Raw genomic sequence first — 25,725 nt, 5'->3', positions numbered from 1 at the left:
TTTCTTTCACGCCACGTGTAAATGTGTCTGAGGGGTGAGATGGGTGGCTGCAGAGCGCTGTGCTGTGCTGGCCCGCTGTGAGCAGTGAGATGCAACAGCCCTCCTGTGGCCAGCTGGCTCAGCAGCCCTTGGACAGGTGGGTACGTGCGTGCTGTGTGCTGTGAGGTGCCAGCTGCTGTTTTGCTGGCTGAATCTCACCTGTTGGGAAGTGTTTCTAAGTGTTCACCCTCCAGGATTCCTATCTTCAACCGCTCCTGCACTGATCTTATTTGAGTGCTGGACAAGGACTTGTTATTTTTTAGCTGGCTGTGTAAAATGCAGGTATGTAGGAATGCACTGATATCCTGCACGGCTTTGTTTTAAACACACAGCCCACAGCGTGGGCAAAGTGCCGTTCTCATTTAGACAGACTTGCTGATCTCAGCACTCCCCTGAAATCAGCAGGGGCCTTTTTCACTTGAAAGCTGAATCTCTCGTTCTTTGTACACTTAGCTCTGTAGTTATAATTAATGGCAACAAGTTTTTGGCCCACACGAGAGCGTTGTGCTGGGTGTACCGAAGTGCTGTGCCTCACCTTTAAAACACCCACGCCCTGCTTGCGTGCTGCACCACCATCCCACGGGCAGCATACGTGCTGGGGAGTGTGTGCACGTGCAGCTCTGTGCTCCCCCCTAGCAGCGAATGCTTGCACTGTGTGTGGTGCAGAAAGAAACACTTTGCTCTTCTTGGCTCAGAAGTTCCCTACATCAGGATGTTTGGCTTTTGGTTGCCACTGTAACACGTTTATAACCTGGGAGGAGGTTCTCCTGTCTCGGTCTGGCCCATTTAGTCCTGAGCGAAGCCGAGTGGGGGCTCACATCTCCCTCCCTCCTCTTGGGTTTTTATGGTGGCCAGTGGTGATTCCTGCAGCTCCTGGCAGGTGTGGCAGCCCGTGCGGTGCCTCCCAACTCCTGCATCCTGTGAGTGTTCCCAAACAGCTGGGGCTCTGTTTGCTCTGCTCCTTCCTGCTGTGTAAGGGTTATTTATGGGTTACACGTGATGGGGGCATTGCTCTCCCTGCTGAACGGCACCCTTCAGTCTCTTTGAGTCTGTATTTTAAAGAAGTGGAATGCTGGTTTTGTGCCTGTTTTTTAGCTTCTACTAAAGGAGATACGTAACACGGCTGTTTTTAAATCATCCAAAAGTGTGAATGTTCACATTTCCTATCAATACCTGCTCCAGAGCTATGTAATAAAAAGCCTGGGTTGTTATCTGTTTAGGCCAGTGGAAGGCTTGAGGGCTCTACAGACAGGAGCTGCAATCTTTGCGCCTATGACTTCTACCTAATAACTACAAATTGCTTCACTTATATACTGAGACCTTGAAATAAAGTATTCTTATCTTGTTCTAAATGCAGAAACAACATTTGATTCCCACAGGTGTGACCTGCAGGTCTCAGCTGGGCAGGATGTGGCTGGAAGGATGGCAGCACACTAACTAACTCCTTGTTTATGCTTTCAAACATCTCTGCCATTCCTTTCCCTCTGGCTGGTTCCCGGATTGCAGCAGCATTTATTTCTAGTAGAGCTGTGTTTCTAAATGCCAGAACCTGGTTTCCACTACATCAGTGCCATGGGAATGGGGTGGGCACGTAAGAGAAGTGGAATGGGAGAAAAGAGGAGAGGGTGCACTGAGGCCAACTTAGTCACAGCTGCTCACAGCACGGTGACCCGCTCCCCTTGGTCAGAGCCCCCAGAGCTAGCAGGGCGCGAGGCCTCAGTGCAGAACAGCTGGGTGCTCACACTTGGGCATACAGCTCAGCCTTAGGCTGCAGCTCGGGCTCCTGCTCCAGCAGTGCAGGTTGCTGAGAGTGCAGGAGGTGGCACTTGGCGGCCTCTCCTCATGGCTGTGCAGGCTCCTGCAGGGCAGCATCTGCCACGTGGGGCTGCTGGGTGCATCTCCCACCGCTCTGGGAGTTTCACCATCTGCGAGCCCGTATGGCTGCTGCCTTCCAATCACGGCTGGCAAGGCAGCTTGAGGCAGGCAGGTCGTGGCCAGGAAAAGGCAAACTCACACATGCAGGAGTAGCGAATGATGACTCAGGAAATGGCAGCGCATGGGCTGAGGAAGCTGCAAGACGGCTGAGGATGCCGGGACACCTCAGCCGCGCTCGCAGCCATCACAGAGCGCTGTGGGATCGCTCCTCCGCAGGGTGCGTTGGCACTGAGGCGGTTTCTTTCATGATCAGTTTCTTCCTCCAGCAAACACAGCCTCCCTCAGTTTCTGCCTCAGTTCTGGAGCGTGGGAGAAGGAAATTGGGTAACGCTCACTTCCTGATGTGTGCAGATGGCCACAAGCGCATCTCATGCATGCAAACAGCCCCAGCAGGCCGGAGCGTGCCCTTTCCTGGAACAGCTTTTTTTCTTAGATGAGAAGAATACTTCAGATTTTATTTTCTCCCTTGTGATCTCTCTGGAGTCTGTTGCATTGCAAGACAAATGTCCTGCAGCCTAATACGAATACACTCCATTCAGAAATATTGGCGTCTTCTAAAATTACTCGATTTCTGCAAGATTGTTCAATTATAGACTTTATCTTAGGAGAGACTGAAATGGGTTGTAGGGACATACCTGGCCTGGTTGGTGACTGCAGCCCCAGAGAGAGGTCCTGACTGGAGGAAGGCTAACACAAGCGACAGGAGATCCAATGGATGTGCTGCGGGGTAATGGACTACGTTTCCACCATGGCTCAGCAGCCACAGGCCCAAACCTCACTATTTCTGCTCCCCACAAGAAGTGCTGGCATTCAAAACAGGATTTATTTTTTTCCAGGAGACTCTACTTTGAAACCACTGCTGTGGCCTTTATTGAAAGGTACGTAGAATACAGGTCCATATACTTCTCTTGCACAAATATCTGGAATGACAAAGCCATGATAATACAGCATCTTAAGATGTGTCCTGCTGTTTCCTCTTGCACTCACACTCTGTATTTCATCTGACATTTGAATGCTTCAGCTAAAGACAGAAATTAGAGATATTTTTCTGCTTCTGATAAGAAGCAGCTGCTCATGAGACATTAAGATGAAGGTAAAACAAAGGCAGAAACCCTGCAACACCAGGCTTCCCTGCTGGGGAGCACAGAAAACAGTGTTTTCTTCAGAGTCCCAGCCCTTCTGCTCTACTTTGGACCAGCTAAGGATACAATGCAGTGATTTTTTCTGCCAGGGAGCAGAAATGCATCCGAGCTTGCTGCATTTCACAGCATGCTCCCAAAATCAGATCTAAATCGAGTGATCTTGCTGTATTTTATTCCTGCCAGAACAAGGCAAAGGTCCTTCTTCCCTCAAAGCCCCACATCTCAACAAAACTCTAGTAAATCTAGTAAAAAAGCCATTTCAGAAGGAGCTTCGAGATACTGATTCACAAGGTGTGCTTTCTGGTCTTGCTCCTTGCACACCTCCTCGCCATCCCAGGCACTGCATTGTTCCGCTGGCAGCTCTGCTGCTCCAGATGTGCCCGGTGTGGAGCTCAGCAGCCGTACTCCCGCTCGATGCTGGCCATCAGCTCCTCTTCTGAGCCATGGTACAAGATGGCTGGGCACCCCACCGGCTGCTTACTGCCCTGCGATGGGCACCTGCAGGTGGAGGGAGCAGGTTATTAAATCATGGAATCATAGAATGGCCTGGGTTGAAAAAGACCACGATGCTCATCCAGTTTCCAACCCCCCTGCCACGTGCAGGGTCACCAACCAGCAGACCAGGCTGCCCAGAGCCACAACCAGCCTGGCCTTGAATGCCTCCAGGGATGGGGCATCCACAGCCTCCTTTGGGTTCAAAGTATGAGCTCAACTCCATCCAATTGCTCCTATGGTTTAGTTATTTTTCTCTCCCAGCTTGAGCCTTCATCTCAAGGGCAGGGAGTTAAGCTGGGGCTGAGAAATGTGAGCAATGGGGGGACAGGGCCTCCACATGGCCGCCAGGCCTGGACACTGGGCCTGCAGCATCACGGTGCTACCCCTTGAGTCCCTCTGAGAGCTGCTGGACTTGGTGACTTGAAAACTGGAGGTTGGGATGTTGGGGGGGAATTGTTCAAACCCAGCAGCCCTCAGGGTGCCAGAGGCCTGAGGAGCAATGGTGGGAGGATAGAATGGGAAACACAACCCATCAAGATCAAGAGACTTCTGAGTAAAATACCGAAGAGTTACTAATAGCCTGGAGGGAGTTTAGAAAGCAGCAGTAAGAGGCTAAAGCAGTTTAGGGAAGGAGAAAGCAAGGAATGTGCTCCATTTCAGCCACCAGCCTCTTTAGGTTTAAAGATGGTTAAGGGAAGAGGGAATATTTCTGTGTGAAGACAGTGAGCTTTGCAATGAGGAGAAGGAAACACAAAGGCTAAGATTAGCCCGACAGTGAGCTGTGGGGTCTGCTGACAGCGGTGACCTCCTAAGTAGGAACCCCGGGATCATATAATGGTGATGGGAGGGACCTCTGGTGGTCATGGGGCCAAGTTAAGCAAGTCAGCCCCAGAATATCTCCAGTGAGGATCCACAAGGATCCCCAAGTCCAACCCCTGGCTCCACACAGGAGCACTCAAAATCCAAACCCTGGTTCTGAGAGCAATGCCCAAACACTCCTTGAACTCCAGCACTCAGGGTCATGCCCACCACCCTGGGCAGCCTGTTTCATGCCCACCACCCACTGGGGCAGAGCCTTTCTTTAACCCCACCTGAATGAGTCCAATCAGATGGGATGAATCTAGGCCACTGTTTTTTTTTCTCTTTCTGCTGAGGATGGGAAAGTACAGGATTAATCATTAAAATGCCTTCTGCAAGACCTAGCAGCCAAAAAATGGGTCAAAGCCACGCTTGGATAACACTGTGCATGACACAGGGGTTGAGAGCAATTATAAGATCGTTGTGACATTCCCGAGCCGTGTCATTCAATTGGTTGGACTGCCACTGGCGTGTGGGGAAAAAAAAAGAGGTAACGTGATATAGCAAAGAACACGCACACATTCCCACTTGGAGGGTGTTCATTAGAGCCTGATTTAGGTGGTTATTTGGTGTCACTCCTCCAGCCTCTATCTCACGTGGCTGCTCTTTTAGGTGACAGCAGGTGCTGGGCACCCTGCTCTGGGTGGCCCTGCTGGAGCAGGGGCCGGGCCCGATGGACCCAGAGGGTTCTGCCACCCCCACCATGCTGTAGTTTTGTGAAGTCTCTTTACCTCTTTTTCTTTCCTTCCTGCTTTTTGCTCCCTGATTTTCAGTTTAACACGTACCTCGAGGGCAGAGGGGCTGTGTGACAGCCTAGCACTGAAAGGAGTCCCTCCTTAGTGCAAGGAGATGGTTTACTGAGCCTTTTCATTTCATCTTGGCTTCTCAAACACGTGCATGAAACTGTTCCCACTGCTTCTGGCAGACCTGGGGACACAGTCAGCATCGCTGTTTGTGGAACAGAGTGTTCAGGTTTTGTTTGTTGGACACCCAGAGCAGCAGATCTCCACCTCTCTCCCCTGCTACCTGACCATCTCTAACCGCTGCAGCACGGGAACCTCACATGGGTTCTTAGGGCTCCCAATGCTGCATGGCCCGTGGAAGGCCCAGGTCGCCATGATGGCAACAAAAAGCACAGCAGGGGAAAGGGCGACAGGGACTACTCACTCATTGCTGATGTTGTTGTTCTCTGGGCCTGAGGGGCGTCGCGGAGAGGAGGCCTTGAAAAGAGTAAACGTCACGTGTTTCAGTTATGAGGATACAAAGCCGTCTTTGTGTCTCATTGGCCACATTTGCACCCCAACCCACCTCTGGGGGAAGGTACATGGGCCAGAGCACCTCCTAGTAATAAAATACCTGCTAATGAAAGAAGTGACGAAGAGAACCCCCTGCAGGCAGGCTGGGAGCTGCAGGAAGAACCGAACTTCCACATTTCTCCTCTTCATTGTGCTGCCCCATAGAAAGGGGAAGAGGGGCTGTGGCTTGGGACAGACCCAGACTCAGGCTTGCTGACTGCTGAAGCTGGTGATTCACACCAGCTATCCTGCTGCTCCCAACAGCACCAACAGAGGTTGAACAGGCATGGTGCAGAGCCTGTGTAAGGACCCAGGGCTCAGAAAGCAGGAACAAAGCGGCTCCTTTCTGTGCCCGGAAGGACGCTCAGCCCCACAGCTGTGTCTCGGCAGTTCCCACCCTGAGAACCCATTCCCAGCACTTGTGGGCAAAGGATGGGCTTGGAAGACAGGCGGTTGCCTTTTTCCCTTTGTGGCTGACTCTGTTACGAGCTGTACGTGGTGTGTGGGCGGGAGACAGAATCAATTAGTCATCCGGATGGAGCGGCTCTGGTTAGCAAAATCTGCTTCCCTCTGCAAAACCAGCTCCCACCTTCTCTGAGGGATCTGTCAGCAGCAGCACCTATTTCCCAAAGGAGAGCTGCTGACGTTTCACTTGGAGCTCCGAGACCTGTGGGGAAGTGACAAAATGCCCCCCCAGCCCCTCCTGAGCCCCCAGAGCTGTGTTGGGCTGGGCACAGCGGGGCTGGCTGTGACTCTGTGACTCCAGGCATAGCCAAGAGGCAGCTTTGTATTGTCAGGGATGGGGCGGGAGGCAGCATCCTGCAGGGACAATGGAGGGAAGGCGGGCAGTGCCCTGCTTCTCTTGGCTGCCAGAGCTAACAGCAGCTCCAGGCTGTCCTGTGCACGGCCTGGTGCTTGCTCTGGGTCAGGGATATGCCAGGGATGGGCAGGGGATGGTGCCAGGGATGCACCAGGGATGTGTTGAGGATGTGGCAGGGATGTGTCAGCAGTCGTGTCAGTGATGTGCAGGGATGTGCCGGGTGGAAGAGGAGCCATACTCCGCTGAGTGGTGCTGTGGAGAAAACAGCAAAGGAGGGGTGGCTTGGGGAGCACAGCTGCAGCACAGCTGCGTGGGTGTGAGCGAGGGGACTGACTCTGCTGAATGCGGGCTGTTTTTAAAGGCACTGAACGGAGAGACGGTGCTGGTCCTGCAAGCAGTGAATGCACCTCTACCTCCATAAGCCGCTGCGCTCTGTGCTGCACGGCCCGGGCAAAACCACGTGTGGGCTTTTCCTGTGCTGAGCAATATTTATCTCTGTTGGTAAATCACGGAATCTTTCAGGATGAAAAAGATCTGTAAGGTGAGGCCCAAGCACTGCCCAGCGCTGCCGGCTCCATTGCTGCACCACGTCCTGATGCACCACGTCCACACGCCCCTGAAATACCTCTAGGAATGCATTACTTCAATGCATTACACCACATCAGTGACTTCTGTGCATCTGCTCGGGGCAGCATTTGTCCGACCAACAGCGCGAGGCCCCGCAGCTTTGCTGGGACCGACGGCGCTCCCCGGCTCTGCCGCATCGCCACGGGACGGACACACACGCATTACCGAGTCCAAGCCCGGGCTCCGCGCAGCACCACCCGAACTCCAACCCCGTGTCTGGGAGCTGCGCCCAAACGCTTCCCGAGCTCTGGCACTCGGGGCCGCGCCCAGAGCCCTGCGCAGCCCGTTCCGTGCCCACCGCCCTCTGCTGCACGGCCTGCCCCTAACCCCCCGGCTGCCCCTCCCCGACAGACACTGGGCCGTTACTTTTGGGCAGGGAAATAAACAAACAAGCCGATCTCCGCTCTCTCCGACAGAACGTCCGGAAAACCGGAACGAGAGCAGGGAACCCAGCGCGGTGGCGCAGCGGCCGCTGAGCTCCGAGGAGGCGCCGCGCTCCGGCCCCCAGCTCCCCGAGCTCCCCGCGTTCCCCAGCACGCCCCGAGCCGGCCCGGCACTCACCTCCGGCGCGGGCTGGGCGGGGCCGGGCGGGGCAGCCTCCAGTGCCGTCCCCGGCGCCCGCCGCTCCTCCGTGGCTGGGAGCGGGCCCGCCGCCTCCGCCCGCACCGTACCGCGCGGGGCGCCGCCGGCACGGCCCCGCCGCCGGCTGCTGCCGCTGCCCATGGCCGCCGCGCCCGAGCCGGGGCCGGAGTCGGGGACGTCGCCAAGGGCCGCCTCGCCGCGGGGCGGCCCCGAGCCGGGCCGGGAGGGCCGGGCTCGAGGGTGGTGAGGGGCGAGGATGTGGGAAAGAGGCGGCGGTGGGAGCGACCGCACGGGGTACTCGGACGCGCCTGTAGATCCGAAGGACCCGGGCAGCCCGGTGCCTATTTTACAGCAAACCAGTCGCTGTTCAAAACAGCTTGGCCGCCCTCCAGGAGCGAGGGCAGAGGTATGCGGTGCTGGGGGTCCGTGTTGCAATGGGGAAGGTGGGCTCCTCGCCTCCGTCCGGGGAAAGAGATGAACCCCGTGTCAGAAACACCGCCAGCCTCTGCTGGGAAGCACTCTTCAAACACAGCCATCGTTCCTTCTAATGAGTAATGAACTATTACATATATATATGTATACACACAGATCTCTATATACAGGTATGTACATAGGAATGCCCAAATCCTGCCCAACCCTTCACATTTATTTCTTTATACACATGAGGAAGATCAAGTTGTTACCTCGTGACTGCTAGGAAAGGAGGCTGGGGTGAGATGGCCCCTTCTCCCAGTGACAGCCATAGGACAAGAGGTAATGGCATGAAGTTGCACCAGGGAAGCTTCAGGTTGGATATTAGGGAGCACTGCTTCTCAGGCAGAGCGGTGATGCAGTGGCACAGGCTGCACAGGGCGGTGGTGCAGTCACTGACCCACCTTGGAGGTGCTCAAGAACTGTGGAGATGTGGCACTGGGAGACGAGGAGGGTGAAGGCAATGGGGCATGATAGCAGCTGCCACGGGACCACTGTCATCACCTCCACTGCTGGAAGGCCAGAGAGCAAGGAAGGAGCTCACTTGCAGGATAAAAGGAATAAGAGGATCCTCTCTCCGTAAGAACCCAAACACAGCCTGCGGAGTTTTATTTTCTCAGGCTTCTGTTCCCACCAGAACTTTTCTAGGGCACTCACAGGCAGCGCACTGAGGAAGCTGATCTTGTGACAATAAACACTGCACCATGTGTTTAGGTTTTGCCTTCTTTCCTCATACTTTCTGGGTTTTCCATGAATCAACAGAGACAGATGCATTCCTGTGGTCCAGGAGCTCTAGAAAGCCGCATCGATGACAAAAAGGATTAAAACTCAAAGTTAATGTATGTATCACGTCAGAATGAAGGTGATTCCAAACCAGCTTCCTTGGCTTCTGCTGCGCTCTACAAAGAATGAAAAACTATCAGGTGTGGTTTCTATGGAGGGAGCAGGGAAGGCTGAATCTTTCCCATGGCAAACTGCCGTGCCGGCATCACCCCTCAGTGAGCAGGTTTAGTTATTAATCTGCCTTTTGGCATTAACTGGCTTGCAGCTGTGTGCATTGCTCACATCACAGTGCCTCTATCACACAACACTACAGCTGTCCTCACTTCCAAAGCCTTTTCCCAGGTGTTGCCTGCACATGGGTTTTCTGGCCCCAAACATCCTGCAGAACGTAATGGTGATGGCTCTTTGGGGTTGGTGTGGGGTCACGTCCTGTGCCTCTGACCCTGTCCCAGTGTGGTACGGAAGGAGCTTCAGGGCCAAGGCTGGATGTGGCTCTGGGCAGCCTGGTCTGGTGGTTGGCAATCCTTCACATAGCAGAGGGGGTTGAAACTGGATGATCTTTGAGACCCTTTTCAATCCATGTGATTCTATGATTCTATGAGCTGGGCTGGGGAGCATAGGGCCAGCAGTGTCTACCTGAGGGTGGCTTTGCTGCCCCAGGGAAAACAGCCATGAGCTGGAGGCCAGTGAGCCCCAGAGAGCCGTGCTGCACAGGATGGAGCCTGGTATGTGGTGGGGAAACCACGGGTGGAGGAGGGGCTGAGGCTGCCCCTATGAAATTAGTGGGGCTGGGCTTTAGCCCAGTGCTGGAGTTTGACTCATCCAATTTACAAAAGAACTGCTGAGAACACATCTTTAAATCTAAAAGCCTGGTTTTTAAGAGTGTCCTTTCAACACATCTTGGGTTTTACTGCACCCTCAGCATTGTAAGCAAAAGGGTTTTTTCTTTCTGCATCCCAGGTGTGAAGGGAAGGGTAGGGGAGCTGGAGAGCGGAGACTAAAACTCAAGATGCCAACTTGTGCAGTGGGACAAGCCACAGCCTTGAACAAAGCTTGGTGGCACCAGACAGCATTGGGTAGGCTGGCAGGTGGTACCAGGCTTGGTTTCCCAAGGCAGAAGCTGTTACGCTTCCTGGACAGCATCTGATTTGTTTCTCCAGTTGCACGGAGGAAAAAAAATAGCTGAGGTTAATATTTTACCAGCAGGCAATAAAGCTGACCTGGTATTCAGACATCTACATGAGCTGACAGGGCTGTCACCTGGCAGCAGGGCTACTCTAGCTGTCCCTGTGTGCCCTCAGCCCGCTGCTGGCTGCAGTCAGGGCAGTGTCCCACACACAAGCTGGTTAGAGGCATGCACTGGAATAATGTCAGTGGCTCCGGCCCTGGAATAACTTGCTGAGAGGCTGTAACGCGATCATGCCTGATCTCTCTGTGGTATGCAGGAACTGTTTTGGTGCATGAACCCTCTGTCTGCTAAGCAGACTCAGGGATTATGGGGGTTTGTAACAGCTGCCAAAGCGAGCCCTGCTATAACAGGGCAGAGGACCACCACTAAGTGGTGAGGCAAGATAGGAGCTCCCAGGTTTTTGTCTGGGAAGGGTGGTGTGAATAGGATTGCTGGCAGCATCAGCTGTGAACAGACCCTCCTTTCGTCTATCTCAGCTTCAAAGTGCAAAATGATGTGCTTCTACCTGGAAGCAAGCCTCGGCATTTTTCTAGTTGAAAGAACCCGTGCAACTTTTGGTATTTCACGTTTGAAGAGTCTGATGGCAGGGAAGATTTTAAAAACATTTCCTTTCTAAAAGGAAATGTACAAGGTACCTTTCAGCATGGAGCTAATTGCATCAAGCTGTGCTCTTCTGGAACACGGGGCTGAGGTTTTGGAGCACAGGGGTTTGCATTGCACTTACTCTTGTGGTGCTGGGAGGTTACAAAAGGAAAGGAGGAGAGGAAGGACCACTCCAATGACTTCCCCAAAATATGGGTCAGAAATCCAAAGCTTAGACTGTAAACTCAATGACTGCATCTTCTCTGAAAGGCAGATCTGGAAACATGCAGGTGTTCCAGACGCAGCCATCTCTTCCAAAAGTGTGAGGTCTCCACAGGCCACAGAATAATAAAAGAATTCAGCTTGTATGGGCCCTCCATACACCTCAGTCAGACCCTCTAAGCAGGACCACCTAGCACACAGCTCAGGGCCTCGCACAGCGTTGAGTATCTTGAAGGATGGAGACTCCACATTGTCTCTGTGGAACTTGTTCCAACACTTAACCATTTTCTTGATAAAACCATTTTGTTCCCATGCACGCAGCCGGAATTTCTCTTGTTCCAGCTTGTGACTGTTGCCTTCTGTTCTGTTGCTGAGCATCTCTGAGTCACGGATGCTGCGAATACAGCATTGACAACAGCCTATATATATTTGGGCAATCAAATTCTACTTGGGGTTCATTTTAGTCAATGAACGTGCAACTTGTCTGCACGGGGGGAAGAAAAGCATCTGTCCCAGCTTCTGACCTGTGGAAACAATTGGACAAAATGATGACTTTTGCTTCTTTACTTTTCCCACAGATAAATGAGCTCACAGCTCTCAGTAGGATACTGAAAACCCAGTATTCTCTGCTCAGGATTATTCCGAACACTCATTCGTATGTCTAGCAGTTACTGTTTGTAGTGTATATGGAGCTGGATTAGGACCAAACTGCAAGAGGCTAAATTTGCATCAAGCATGAGGGAAAGTTCTTCACCCGGAGGGTGGTGAAGCACTGAGCAGGCTGCTCAAAGAGGCTGGGGCTCTCCATCCCGTCAGAACTTGCCTGGCCCAGGGCAACCTGCTTTGACTTGGCAGCAGGCCCTGCGGGCAGGTAACTGCCATGAGGCCCATCCCATCCAAATGTTTGGGTTTGCCAGGGCGTTGTGTCAGCTGGAGGAACATAAAGCTGTTGGTCCTGCTGGAAAAGACCATCCCAGGGGGAGAAGAAGGAAGTGGAAGAGGTTGTAATGATCAGAATACCCACCTGTGGCCTGAAGGTCAGGCCCTGTGCTTGGCCTTCAAGAGGCTCAGAGACTTTGGGGTAGGCCACCAGGCTGCCCTGCCACTGCTTGGGTGTAGCCCTCCAGTTTCAGTGAGAGTGAGAGACCAGAGTGGTAGAGAGGCAGCCAGGTTGTGTCAGAAATCCTCTGGGTCATGCACAAGCCCTGGCCAGCCTTATTTACTACACAGATGGATCCTCTGGGGCTACATTTGTTTGCAAGGAAGGCTGAAGTCCAGTTCTCTGGGTGGCATTGCTGGCTGGGTCCCACACAGGTGACCAGCATCGCACCAGGTCAATGGCATCATGGGCTGTAAATGCTTGTCTGCCCATCGTGCTGTCACTGATTAACAGATGGAAACAAAGCACCTTGGCAGAGCAAATCACCCCTTGAGTAGTTGGCCCTGGATGATCTGCTGCTGAGCACACTGAACATGGTGAACCTGGGCTTGTTGCCCCTGCTTGTACGGAGATTTAAGCATCAAGGGAGTGGTGCACAGGAGGGAAATGTCTGTTCCGAAGCCAAGGGAAAGCTGGTGGTATGTGTGTATGTATTCAATCTTAGCGGATTTGACAGCTCTGCCTGTCTGAAGATGGAAAATCTAAGCAGAAGAATTGGGAAAGCAGAGTACCTTATGGGGACAGGCCCCAGGGAGCAAAGATGCTCCGCTTACAGAAGTAATTTGAAACAGAACTATGGGATCTGTGGTATTACTTACTCACCTCCTTTATCCTCACGTGGTTCTCTTCTGCTGTTACTCTGCTTTTCTACAGTCCTGAGCTGTTCATTACCATCATACCAAGCATGACCGTAGATGACCTTCTGCACCCTTGACTGTAACTTCTGTATAAATGCCACCTGGACATCACTTCTGCAAAGCCCCTTTTCTTCCCCTGGGGCTCTTGTCAGCTCCAGGCTGATGGGAAATGTCTGTATCAGTTCCCAGCAACACTTCAGTGGTGCTTGCAGGCAAATTTCTGTTTCCCAAAGACGGGAAGAAATTCCCAGAAGAAGGAGGTCAACTGCCTCAGGGATTTCTAGAGACTGGTACTCAAATGGCGTCCTCCAGTGATCAAAAGGAAGCATGGTTTAGTCCAAGAGATAAGCAAGGGCAGCCTTTGGAAAAGCAACACATTCAGGTGGGCTTGGCAAGCTACCTGCAAGAACACCATCCGCTCAGCTTGTGCTTATTGAAATGAAGTATTACATGTCAGCTGGAACCAGCAACAAAAGGTGCTGTGGACCAGCGATAGGAAACGTATCAGCTTTTAGCCCCAAATCATGTTGTTTTCCCCCACCCCTGTGTGCAGATAGCCGTCTGAGCTGGGCTCACCTTGAATACACAAAGAACATCCCTTTGTTATTTCTCTCAGCTGTGTAGAGAACAGTTAGTTAAAGCAGGATGACTTCATGTCACTGAGTCACCAGCAAGTCAGACTTTTGCCTACTGCCTGCTTCTTGTAAGGCGTGTCGGGGCTTCTCCAGGAGCACACTTACATAGGAATAATAGGTTGCTTAATAACAGGGATTTTGGTGCTGAGCTTTGTAAAATGTCCCTTACACAGATTGGGTGTTAAACTTCTGGAGACATCGACACTGTTTATTACAAAACGAAGCTGTAAACACAAGATTTCCCTGCGAAAGCGTTGTGTAACTATTAGTTAATTAAGCTTCCCCACCTCTGTTCAGGTGGATGTGGTTACCTCTGCTCTGCATAAGACAGAACAGATCACAGCAGAGGGTTTGTTGGCTGGTGTAAATCGCTCCCGTATCCTCAGGAGAACCAGTGCTGACCCTCCTGATGACAGGGGTAGGTTTTTGAGTGAGCACTAGATGTATTTAATTAGAAGGTTCTTTCTTTCTTTAAAACCACAGCTAGAAGGGCCATGGAAGACCCCCTTGGACAATTCCCTTGGCTGACAATATGTCGATGCACATTTGTGACTTGATAACGAGCTCTTGCTTTGTGGGGGCTGCTGGAGGGTGTCCTTGGTGCTTCTGTGCAGGTACGGGCACAGAGAGTCACTCCAATAGCATGCCATTGTGGGTTTGGCAGGATAGCTGCAAGGCTTTCAAAGCCTGAGTGCAGCGAGCGGTGCCCAGGTGCTGTATCTGACGGCATCCACGATGTGCCTTCTGGTAGAGGGGTGAACAGAGCTACTAACTGCTGGCCCTTGCAAACCTGCCAGAGGTAAAAACTAAAATCAAATACAAAAGGGAAGTAGGCAGCAGAGCAAGGCCACGCTATTTCTAGCAACTCAGAGCTGCGCTGGGGCAGGCTGCAGTGTCTTCCAGGTCTGAGTGGTCTGCCTGCTGTGGAGCAGGGTGTGGGGCTGCACGCCAGCATAGCCATTAGTGTGCTAACTGTTGCTGTTTAATCTCCAGCATCTTGTTTGACGCCTCGGCGTAATAATGATGGAAATAATAAATGGTGTGCTACAAAGCCATGTGCATGGACTCGCTTTGTGCTGACGGCAGTGCCTTGCTCCAGGCACGGCTTGGTGCCAGCCTGCTTCCAGCTGAGTCAGTTGCAGCAGGCAAAGCCCCGACTCAACAGCTGGCACTATTTCAGGGGCCACTGCGCTGCGTGCATTAGAGATCAACATGCCCTTCTGCTCTGAGGGTCCCCATGGGGCAGTTATCTCAGAGGTGTGGGTCTCAGCCTCCTGGGATGGCAGGTTTATTTGGGCTTTTGCAGAACTACTGAAACAGCAGAGACTGCTTGAGGGTGCGACCTGCGCCATCCGCTGCTCCTGAGATGGACAAGTCCTCAGTCAGGACTGCAGGGTCACCCCAGGAACAGGGCACATTCCTGCAGTGCTTTGCATGCCTCTGCAGGGGGTTACTCACATGTCCTGTAACCCATTAACGTCAACCCATCGAATGTTGTGCCGAGGTTGCCTTGATTTGATCAGCCATGGGAACATTGTGATGACTTTTAGAGCGTGTTGCAGATACAGGTGTAGCCTTAAAACATCAGGAAAATCAGTATTTATTACTCAGATTTGTGCCCAGGCTGGGTGCAACCTGGGACAGGAATTACAGCAGCAGAGATGGCTTCTGCTTGGGGCCTTGGATGTCACCAGCTGGTTTTAAGGCTGTACCTCCCCCAGCTGCTCACAGCCTCTTGGTGCTGCAGCTGCAGGGTGATGCCCTTGGGGCTGGTGTAGCCCATCCTTCTTGAAGGATGAATAGAATCATAGAATCATTAAGGTTGGAAATGAACACTGAGATTATCTAGTCCAGCTTTCTGAGGTCCCTCTGGGTTTATGGCATCCCAGGTACTGTGGCACAGAGAGAGAGGGGCAGGGCCAGGACTACTTGATGGAGGTTTCTTTGCCGCACCATGGGGTTATTCTCTCCGTTGGTTTGGAGCTCTTCCATCACGGTTGTCCTTGCAAAGTGCCCCAGCTGCTCTCCCAGTGCTTCCCAGCTGAACACATGTTCGGGCTGCGGAGGGGCGTTATGTGGAAGCGGTGGGACAGGACAGGCGCTGGGAGTTACCAGCGGGGCACTCTCCCTACCGTTGCTCATTTGCTTCCCCGCTCGGAGCCGTTCGGAGGTCGCGGGCTCCCTCTCCCGTCCCCGCCGGGTTACGTCCGCCGGGGGGCGGATGACAGCGGCGGGCTGCGCCCTACAGCAGTGGGGCTCCTGGCCGTTCTGCAGACACAGCAGGCTGGATTTCTGGGGCCAGAAGCCGGTGCTGCAGCAGCAATTGTTGAGATGCACCAGAGCTGTGATGTGCAGCAGCTCTGCTTAACGTGAACAACCTCTGCTGCTCAGGAAGGAGGGAGCTGGAGATGCCTTCGGGCACTGCTTCATGTGAGTAAATGTAGAGGAATGTAACCCAGAGGAACGTTCAGTATTCGTTTACAGTGACTGATGGGCTCTGTGAGGGGGGACAGCCAGTAATTTTCCACCTGTGCCAAGAGATGCACACTTGCTCTAGTAAGGCCAGTGGGCTGCATATCTACGCGTCACTTCTGCTTAAGAAGCTGATGGTAGAAGCGATGTGGATGAGTGATGTTCTTTAAGTGCCTGGTCCCGCTGCCCCAGCCGCCATGCACACAGGGGTGCTGAGGAAGGCACCCAGATCAGCGCTGCTCTCGTGAACTGCTCTGATGGTGAGTGGGGCTGTCTGGAACTGGGGGCTTTACCTCCATGTTCTGGTGACCAGGCTGGTTAAGGACAGCGTTCTCACTTCTGCAGATTGATGGACCATGCCGACAAATGCCACATTCAGGAAGAATCAAGCTAACGAAGCCGTGGCCTGATGTGACGCTACATGAAGGCAGCAGGCATACAGCTGGGTTCTTGTGACAGGGCTTGCTCGATAGCCATTGTTCTGTCTGCAGAGCTCCGGCCCTGTACCACCGCCTTCTGAGAAGAGCAGCTGTCCCACAGTGATAACAGCGGCTGCACACCGAGCCCAGCCCTTGGGACACAGCCTGGCCCTGCAGTCAGTCGGGCGGCTGCTCTGGGGTCCCGGCGCGGGACAGACCCGGGGGCGGGGCGGGGCTTCCTCAGTTTCGCGCGTGTTTGCTCCCCGGGCTTTCTCCCGCCTTCTCCTCTACAATGGGAGGCGGGGTCCCGGCCGGCATTCCAGCCAATAGGCGTCTTGGGGCGGGAGGCCGCGGGCTCGGCGTGAGTTGTGATTGGCAGCCGGGTGTTCTGGCGCCAAGTTCGAAGGGGATATAAAGAAGCGCGCGGCCGACCCGCGCCCATTCAGTTCCCGCGCTGCCGCCATGCTGTCTGCTCGCGTCCCGCTCGCCGCCCTCCAGGAGCAGCCCCGGCTGTCCCCCCTGAAGAACCTGGCGCTGAGCGACAAGGAGAACACGGTGAGCGCCCTTCCTTTCTCCCTTCTTTCCTTCCTCCTGCTGCTCGCCCGGTATGACGGCGGTCTCATCGCTCCCGCGCCTCTCTCCTCACAGCCTCCCGCGCTCAGCAGCAGCCGCGTCCTGGCTAGCAAGACAGCGCGCAAGATCTTCCAGGAGAGCGAAGTGAAGCCGGTGAGTGCTCGCGGCCCCGCGCTCCCCTTTGCCGCCAGCCCGCGCTCCTGCCGCCATCTTCCCCTGAGGGCCGCTTTCCCTCCGCGCTGTCCCCGCTCCCTCGCCGCCTCCTCCCGGCCCGGCTCCCCGCGGAGCCCCGTCCTCAGCCGCTCTGTGCTCCCCGCAGGTGGCGCGGGGCGCGGAGGAGGAGGAGCCGCTGCTGCGGGAGAACCCCCGGCGGTTCGTCATTTTCCCCATCCAGTACCACGACATCTGGCAGATGTACAAGAAGGCCGAGGCCTCCTTCTGGACGGCGGAGGAGGTGAGGTGTCCCCCGGTGCTGATGCACCTCCGCCGGCTCCTCCGCAGTCCGCTCTGGTGTTGCTCCCCTCGGCCGCAGTGCAGGGCGGCCCTGGGGCGCTGGCACACGTCTCAGATGCCCTTATTCGTGTGTAGGTGGATCTGTCTAAAGATCTTCAGCACTGGGAGTCCCTGAAGCCCGAGGAGAAGTACTTCATCTCTCACGTCCTTGCCTTCTTTGCTGCCAGCGATGGCATCGTGAATGAGAACTTGGTGAGTGTGGAAAGAGCCGGATGGGAGCATTGCTGCTCTTAATAATGTGTTCAGCTTGCCTGGAGAGGTGGCAGGTGCCCCATCTCTAGGGACACCTGAGGTCAGTCTGGATGGGGCTCTGAGCACCTGATGGAGCTGTAAGTGTTCCTGCTTATTGCAGGGAGTTGGACAAGATGGCCTTTAAGGGCCCTTTCCAACATAAATGATTCCATAGGTCTGTGTCTTGCAGCTGTGAGGGGCTACTACAGCTCTTCATGTTGCCCACACATCTGGAGTTGATCTGCAGAGTTCTCTGGGCTGAGCAGTAGTAATTGCAGGCAGCACCAATGCCTCTGACCTGCAGCTTGGTTATAAACGTGCTCACAAATGCTCGTTTGTTTCCTCTAGGTGGAGCGGTTCAGTCAGGAAGTGCAAATCACAGAAGCGCGCTGTTTCTATGGCTTCCAGATTGCCATGGAAAACATACATTCAGAAATGTACAGCCTTCTCATTGACACATACATTAAAGATTCTAAGGAGAGGTTGGTATTGCCTTTTCACGCACGGTTTGAAGCTCTTATTGTTGAGATGTGCTGCCTACTAGTTACTGTGAAACAAAAACTGATTTTTTTTTGGTTTTAAACAAGATTTAAATAAAATGCTGCTAAAAGTGCTGCTTAGGAGCAACTTCAATCCAAAAGATCTGCTCTTAAGTTGTGAGGTCTCACCTGAGTGAAACTGAAACCGCTTAACACTGAAACTAAGGAAGAGGCAAATAAGAGTGTATATAAAACTCATGGTGGGTCCTCTGAACCTAGCAGGTGGCTTTGGAGGATTGTTCCTGAGTGAATCTCATACTGATGAGTTCTTTGCTTTTCAGGGAATTCCTTTTTAATGCCATTGAAACATTACCATGCGTTAAGAAGAAGGCTGACTGGGCCATACGCTGGATTGGGGACAAGAAAGCAACATATGGTGAGCGCATCTATTGGAAGCAAAGTGAAATTCCTAGTGGAACAGAGGAACCACAGTTTCTCTAGACTTCACAATTCACAGGGATTATCAGATGGGTGAATAAATGCTCGTTGGCATAATTATGGAGATAAAGGAAATTTAAAGTCTTGCAAATGGGCACGAATATTTGTAAGACTGTTGGTGTTCTGAATGATGATAATGTATGTGGCAATCACCATTCATCTCGCTGCTTGAGCAAACTGAATGTGTGACCAGAATGGTACTGGCCATTTTCCACCAGGGGACTCTTAATGGTTGTTGGCTATGGCTCCTCTGCCCTGGTGATTCTTGGTGCCTCACTTTGCAGGTGAGATGGAACTGGTCATAATTTTATGAGTAATAAAGTGTCCTTTAAGGCCAATGTCCCTCTTGGTGGAGTGATAAACAGTGACTTCAGTTGGTTGCTAAAGTGTGACTGCTTTGTGCCACCTTCAGAAAGAGGTGGTATTGATTGTTAACCTAGGGGAAGGATTCTTGCCTTCAGCTACTGTTCTTACCATTTATCATATTTTCAAGCTTCACTTGTTAACCTGTAGCCTTTACTATAATAGTTGTCGGGATAAGCTGTAGCACACTTCAGTAGGAGCTGCTTCATTCCTCTTTGAAGGACTGCTTGCTGCTCTTATCACAACTGAGTATCAATCCTGATAAGTTTTCATGGTTGATATCCATCTGTCTTAATAGGAGAACGTGTAGTAGCATTTGCAGCAGTGGAAGGAATCTTCTTTTCTGGCTCTTTTGCATCCATTTTTTGGCTGAAGAAAAGAGGTTTAATGCCTGGACTCACTTTTTCTAATGAGCTCATCAGTAGAGATGAGGTAAGAACCAAGTTCCAGCAGTTAAGATTACCATATTAAGATTGCCACATAGCTTGTTGGAGTAAAATAGAGTGTTTTACAGCAGGAATACATTTAGAAATGGGCAGTTTGTAAAGCTCACTGAAGTGTGTTAATATTGAGGCGTTGTGGATCTTAGAGCAGCAAATGAATGAAAGCACCACTTAAGTAGCATCAGGTTTCTCACCAGCTCTTGCTCTCAGTGCTGTGGTATCATGTGCAGTTGGGATGGCCTGAATTTGAGTGTACGTCTTCCTGGTTAGGCAGAGAGTTTTGTGTAGATAGCAGCACTGTGGCAAAGTACCATGATGGTGCTTAGACTTTAAGCTCTATAGTCTGTGCCACTGATTGGAGTTATTCTTTTAAATCGGTGTTCTTTAAAGAACTTTCTGATGCTTCTTTCAAGGGCTTGCACTGTGATTTTGCCTGCCTCATGTTCAAGCACTTGCTACACAAACCATCAGAGGAAAGAGTAAAGGAAATCATCATGAATGCAGTTCTCATAGAACAGGTAATTGTCTGCTCCTTGTTTGGGATCTTGGTTACAATTAAGTGTAGAGCTGCGAGCTGTTGGGTATAACGTTACCCTAGGCAGCTCAGAATGGATGCCAGCTTCTGTACACAGTGTGCTTCTGTTATCTGCAGGAATTCTTGACGGAGGCTCTGCCTGTTAAGTTGATTGGCATGAACTGCACTTTAATGAAACAATACATCGAGTTCGTAGCAGACCGGCTGATGTTGGAACTGGGATTTAGAAAGGTAAGGCTAATACACGGAATCTGTCATGGGGGAAAAAGATCATATGAAGTTTAATTTCTTCCAGAAACCCTAATCTTAAAATGGCAGCAGCGTTATTGATATAAACTCAGTTAGTAGTCCCACGGTTGGAAGATGTTTGGATAGCCACTGAATAAGAAGTGAAAGGATGCTGATGAAAACCACACAGGGGTTGCTGTGCTTCTCTCTACTGAATAATCTGCAGTTTAAAGATAGAAATGAACATAGTAGGAAAGGTTTGGGACCAGGATTGGTTTACTCAGCTAGTTAGCCCACCAATGGCATCATTGTACACCTCTTTACTGATTCTTTTAATGTGTTCTTGTATCGAAAATTGGAGAATCCCTGGTGACCGTATCATTGCCTTTGCCTTTCAGATATACAAGGTGGAGAATCCTTTTGATTTCATGGAGAACATCTCTCTGGAAGGCAAGACCAATTTCTTCGAGAAGCGAGTAGGTGAATATCAGAGGATGGGAGTGATGTCAAAGCCCACTGACAACTCCTTCACCCTGGATGCAGAATTTTAAGGGGACTGAGGCACGAGTTAGTGTGTGTGTGTGTACACTCCCCTCTTTGCAAGGAAGTGTCAAGCATATTGAGCCAGCGTGCCTTGATTTCCGTGTTCAAGTCCCACTCTTGAGAAGTGTGGTGATATTGGTACTTCTAAGGATGCAGGTGTAGCTCTGACAGCAAGATCCCTTTTTATTAGGTTTTGCCAAAGGTGTTGATTCTTAGAATGCTTAGGTAAAACGTTACTCATACTTAATGAAATGTGGGCATCATCCTTCTGCTAGATGGGGGGTAATGGGCAACTTAACCACTAGCTTCTCCAGCTCTGCATAAAGAAGCAGCTGAGGATTTCTGCTCTTAAACTCAATGGATACCCTGGAGGCAACAGCGTGGCATCACTGCTTTCATGGCAGGTTTTTAAGTTTACTTTTTTAACTATTATTTTAATAGTTTGTACATAAACCAGGCACTTTATTTTGTCAAAATAAAGAACTGTCTTGTAATACTCTAATGGGTAAAACGCAAGTCGAAGGCTTCAGAGCTCTGAAGCCGTAAACGTTGTGACTTGTGCTTCTCTTGGTGTGTAAGATAAATGAATGGTGCTGCAAAACAGTGATATTTAAGTCTGTTGAAGAACATAAAGGAACTTGGCATGGCAGGTGAACAAATGGATAAGCATTGATATACTCCGCGCATTGAAAAATAACATACCACTGCCTTGTGGGCTTTGCTTATTTGTTTTTTTTGATGTCTAGGAATGTTGTTTTATTTAGTAATAAAGAGCTGGTTCGATTTGAAGCTGTGCTGCTGGCTTCACTGCTCCAATGGGCAAAGCTGTGTGTTATTTCCTTCTGGACTGTGGGCTTCCTGAGGAAATGCGAGCAATGCAGGAAGCAACTCCTTTATAATGCGGTAGGAATGTTGACTTAAATGATGGTGGTGAAATGGAGGCCTACTGCAGTAAGTGGTTGTGTTTCAGGGTAAAGCCAGCTAATTGGCTGGGCTAACATCCTCTGGTTCCGCATCTTGTTGTTAGGTTGGTTTTAATGTTTAAGGAAGAGAACGAAGAATGCTACTGAATGACAAGCAGTATGCTTAATACAGCTGTGCTAACGCTGTGTGGAGTTTCCTATGGTCTCAGGTTGAGTTGCGAACGAGCTGCAGTGAAGCCATGTTAATTCCTGATGAGACTGAAAGTCACTGAAGTACAGACTTCAATAATTGGTACCTTAGTAATAAGATCTGCCCTCCAAGCTCGCCTTCCTTATGCCTGTTTGGTTGTTCTTCCCCTTGAGCTCCCTGGGGCTGATGGTGTGTGACTGCTCTTCCCCTGGGTCTGTGCTATCAGGACACCTTTCTAAGGCTATCTTAGGGAATGAAAATCCGATTATATTTAAAGCCCAGCCCCAAAGCCTGGCATGCAGGGCAGAAGATACAAAACTTGTAACGGATGGCTCTAAAATGCCCTTGCAGTATTAATGTTGGTAACAGGTCAGAGAACATACTGGTAACTCAGGTAGGGATATGTTACACTGAATGGCCAGGCACGTCATTTTGAAGCACTGAAATGGAATGCTTGTTTTTAAGGTTATTAAGCAGCTTTCTTTCGAAATACCAGCATATTTCTAAAGCAAATTGGATTTTGTGCTTTATCTTTGCTTGTCTTAGTTAAAGCTTTGATCAAATTGGTTCAAAGCATCAGAACTCAGGGTGTTATTTAGAGTATGAGACTAACAAGAGGTGAATGAGAGGTTCAGCTGTGTCATAGTTATCTTTTCCCAATTGATTCTTATGTACTGAGAGGATTAGTTGGAAACGATTGGAATGGAAGGCTTTAATTTGTCATCCCTAATTCAGGAGATAAGAAGTAGAACTGAATTTTCAATGCTCTATCAGGGCAGCTTGAAATGGATGTGTGGCCAAGTAAGCTTCCTGTGATGGCAGGTAGGAGTCTTTTAGCTAAGTGTGCTTATAGGGTAATAGATACCATAGACATAGAATCATAGGATCATGGATGTATCAGAGATGGACTAGATAGGAATTAGAAGTGATGCAGTGAGTGAATAAGGCTTGCTGTGACTGGTATTAATCTTACTCTGGTGTCACTGCTGTATAAATGCCTGCTTGGTTTATGTTCTCACCACAATGCAAATGGCTTCTTGCTGTGTAGTCTGGGGAAAAGCAATGCATACAATCCTGCCTTTATTTCCCAGTTTTCACAAGGAGAATTATATGTCTTATTCTTGGTTAGCTGATCATGTCCAAGCCTTGATAAATTAGTTACTGGAAAGTGCTTGCTTCCTAATTCAATGGAGGTGCCATTTGTTTGACACTTGATCCTCTTAAATGCAGAGAGAACGAAATCTGTCAGTTGTTTAAAAAAAATAGATGAGCAGATGAGAAATAAAGTAAAAATGGATTCTGAAATTCATACAGGAGCGGAGTTGGAAGAACTGGTAGAGATTTGGAGTGATAAAAGTGCTGCTTTCTTTATACCCATCTGAATGAGAGCAGCTGTCTGCTGGGGGTTCTGGCGCAGTAATTACTGCGAGTGGAAGGTGGTTAGGCTACCAGAGGAAAAATAGGGAGCAATAAGTGAAAGTGGTTGCGCCTGGTGCAGTGCTCTGCCTGTCAGTTAATGTATGCAGAACTGATCCCTGACTATTCCCCGGTGTGTTTGACTGCTGTTAAAATTAACAGCTTTTAATAGCACCAGGTAAAATGGAGGAACAGTTACTCTGAGCATCATTTCTCTTGTTAACTTTATTTCCTGTTGTGACTTTAATGGGGAAAAGCATGGCTCCAGGTAAGAAAGCTGCTCCTAGGTAAGAGAACTCTTTAATTGGTGCTTTTTTCTATTGAATTACATGTTAGACATAAATTTTTAAGCAACACTGAGGAGTAAGGGGAGCAACCCCTTCTGACTTGTCCTCAGGAAGCAACTGCAACGTTAGAATGTAACGACAAAGAAAATCCCCACATCTCTCAAATTTCCTGGAGTGATTACAGCAATTTGTGCCCAGCAGAGGTCAGAGAACAGTTTGTGCTGCTCAGGACTGCAGCAGGGCACAGCCAGCCTGCGGATCCAAAGGAATACTCTCAATCTGGTGCAACCCCCAAAGGGTAACCGCTTCCTCTACGCCAGTGAGAAGTCAAACTTTGCCTGGTGGAAAGCAGTAAATGAGCAAAGTCAGGACCGGCTCCTTCTATTTTTGGCTGTTGATTACGTCTTAGCACTCTGGCCTCTTTTTGTGCCTCATTAATTGTAAGAAGTAAATGCTTTCGTCAGAAGGGATTTGAGAGTTAAGGGTTCAGTCTCATGCCCTGTTTGCTGATGGGAAGCTATTGTTTTTTGTTAGGGATTTGCCCGTGGGAGGGAGTGTTACTGATATCCTGTGATATCAGTTGTTTCAGCCTTCGCGTGCAGAATGGCCAAAAGATGAAGCTATCATAAAATGTGTGGTAGGTCTTCGTGCCACGGACATCTGTTTTTAAGAGCTCTTTCTGTTTTGTCTTCAAAATAATGATGGCACTGCTCCCGCCTGAGCCTGCGGAGTATCTGGGAAATGACTTTATCCCTTTGGAGTGTATTGTGTACTTAAATGATGAGATCATAGAATCACAAGGATGATGAATGCTGGCTTGGGAACTTCTTATTTTCTTCAGTGGAACTGCATGCTGTTGCTATTAGCCCAGTTCTCCAAAGAATCCAGTTCATCCACATTGGTCTTCCACTGCAGCTCCCCTTGCGGCATTCAGGGACAGCCTGTTCTTGTGCCTTTAAGATTTCCATGTTGAGGACCTCTCTACACTTAAAGAGCAACTCCCAAGAGACCCCTGCAACAGGTGTTCTGAACAGCTTAAAGTCCATCCTCCAGAAGTTCAGGTGAGCAGCTTAGCTCGTCACCCTTCTGACATTTCCAAGAACAAAGAATTCTACCATTTAATGGTCACTCTGCCCAAGATGTTCCCCAGCCTTCACATCACCCACCAGTCCTTCACTGTTAGGAATTATTCTTGAGAATGTCTTCTATTACCTCAATGCTGCCAGTGTTGAGCAAAGCAAACAAAGTCAGCCCAGTTTTCTTAAAGTCAGATTAATCTGCGAGGCACAAAGTAATTAAAGCATGATTTTTATTAATAACCTGAGTGATAGCAGCTGTCAGAAGAATGCGTGTGTCACACACAGGTAAACTCCCCACAGCAAAACTAGCTGTAACGTTTCCTATCAGTGCTTCATCCTCACAGGAAAAGCCTTTCTTCACAAGATCTTCAGGAAGAGAGATGGTAATAGACATGAAATCTTAAGGATCTGAGCAGAGGTCTCCAGTAGCTCACTCTGCACACAGATGGTTGCAGAGACAAAAGGTCAAGTCCACTTTTGGAGGAAGCTTGGTGATTTTTGGTTTCCCATTTCCAACAATCCAGCAAAACCCCGGTCTTGTTCTGGTGACAAGATGAACCCTATTGCATTCTGAAGAGGACAAAACATGCTCGCTTCATCCTTGGTTCTTGTGCACAGGGACTCTAACACCAATTCAGTTTATAGGAGAAGTTTCCTCCAGTGACTCTTCTCCCTGTGCCTTCCTTCATCTTCCATTATTTTGTTGTTGTGTTGCTGTTATTGGTAGTAATAAAAGCAGTATTATTGGTGATATTTTAAGAGTCAAATGTCATCAAAGAAAGTTCGCAGAATCATTTCTAATCCTGCTTTGAAATGCAAACTTGAAAGCAAAGATCTTGAAGTCTGGATTGCTGGGTGTCCAAGACATAGGAAAAGAAAATAAGTTTTTTGTCTTTTTCCACATGACACTTACTTATGCCCAGGCACGCAGCATTATAAGCAAGCAGGAGCTTTGCTGCCCAGCATTTCAGCTTTGCAAAAGCTAGGAAAACCGTAACTTTTCTGCTTGCTTAAACAGTTCTAAGAACTCATACAATGATTTCCAGTTAAGTCAGGGAAAT

At 50.3% G+C, this 25,725-nt stretch overlaps 2 protein-coding genes across 2 annotated transcripts; one reads left to right on the top strand and one right to left on the bottom strand.

Moving 5' to 3' along the window:
- Window positions 1-2,807: 2,807 nt before the first annotated feature.
- Window positions 2,808-16,302, bottom strand: CYS1 (cystin 1). The gene is made up of 5 exons (XM_072331029.1): window positions 16,238-16,302; window positions 15,605-15,783; window positions 7,773-8,134; window positions 5,637-5,689; window positions 2,808-3,614 (listed from the first exon to the last, which is right to left on the bottom strand). The coding sequence occupies exons 1-5, from the start codon at window positions 16,300-16,302 to the stop codon at window positions 3,509-3,511; spliced, it is 765 nt and encodes a 254-aa protein (XP_072187130.1). The 3' UTR covers window positions 2,808-3,508.
- Window positions 16,303-16,797: 495 nt separating this feature from the next.
- Window positions 16,798-21,590, top strand: RRM2 (ribonucleotide reductase regulatory subunit M2). Its single transcript, XM_072332274.1, has 10 exons — window positions 16,798-16,918; window positions 17,012-17,089; window positions 17,256-17,390; window positions 17,525-17,641; window positions 18,029-18,162; window positions 18,501-18,595; window positions 19,319-19,452; window positions 19,877-19,981; window positions 20,116-20,229; window positions 20,625-21,590. The coding sequence occupies exons 1-10, from the start codon at window positions 16,826-16,828 to the stop codon at window positions 20,775-20,777; spliced, it is 1,158 nt and encodes a 385-aa protein (XP_072188375.1). The 5' UTR covers window positions 16,798-16,825; the 3' UTR covers window positions 20,778-21,590.
- The last annotated feature ends 4,135 nt before the right edge of the window (window positions 21,591-25,725 follow it).

Source organism: Excalfactoria chinensis, chromosome 3, assembly GCF_039878825.1.
Source record: "Excalfactoria chinensis isolate bCotChi1 chromosome 3, bCotChi1.hap2, whole genome shotgun sequence".
Taxonomy (NCBI): domain Eukaryota; kingdom Metazoa; phylum Chordata; class Aves; order Galliformes; family Phasianidae; genus Excalfactoria; species Excalfactoria chinensis.
Note: the sequence above shows the minus strand (reverse complement) of the source record. Positions and strands in the feature narration are given on the sequence as shown.

Coding starts and splice junctions, on each gene's coding strand:
- CYS1 (XM_072331029.1), bottom strand. CDS start 16,302: ATGGTCCATCAATCTGCAGAAGTGAGAACGCTGTCCTTAACCAGCCTG. Junction 8,135..15,604: donor GGGGAAGCAAATGAGCAACG/GTAGGGAGAGTG, acceptor GCTGTAAAATAG/GCACCGGGCTGCCCGGGTCC. Junction 5,690..7,772: donor CCGCCCAGCCCGCGCCGGAG/GTGAGTGCCGGG, acceptor ACTCTTTTCAAG/GCCTCCTCTCCGCGACGCCC.
- RRM2 (XM_072332274.1), top strand. CDS start 16,826: ATGCTGTCTGCTCGCGTCCCGCTCGCCGCCCTCCAGGAGCAGCCCCGG. Junction 18,596..19,318: donor GGACAAGAAAGCAACATATG/GTGAGCGCATCT, acceptor CTGTCTTAATAG/GAGAACGTGTAGTAGCATTT. Junction 20,230..20,624: donor TGGAACTGGGATTTAGAAAG/GTAAGGCTAATA, acceptor TTTGCCTTTCAG/ATATACAAGGTGGAGAATCC.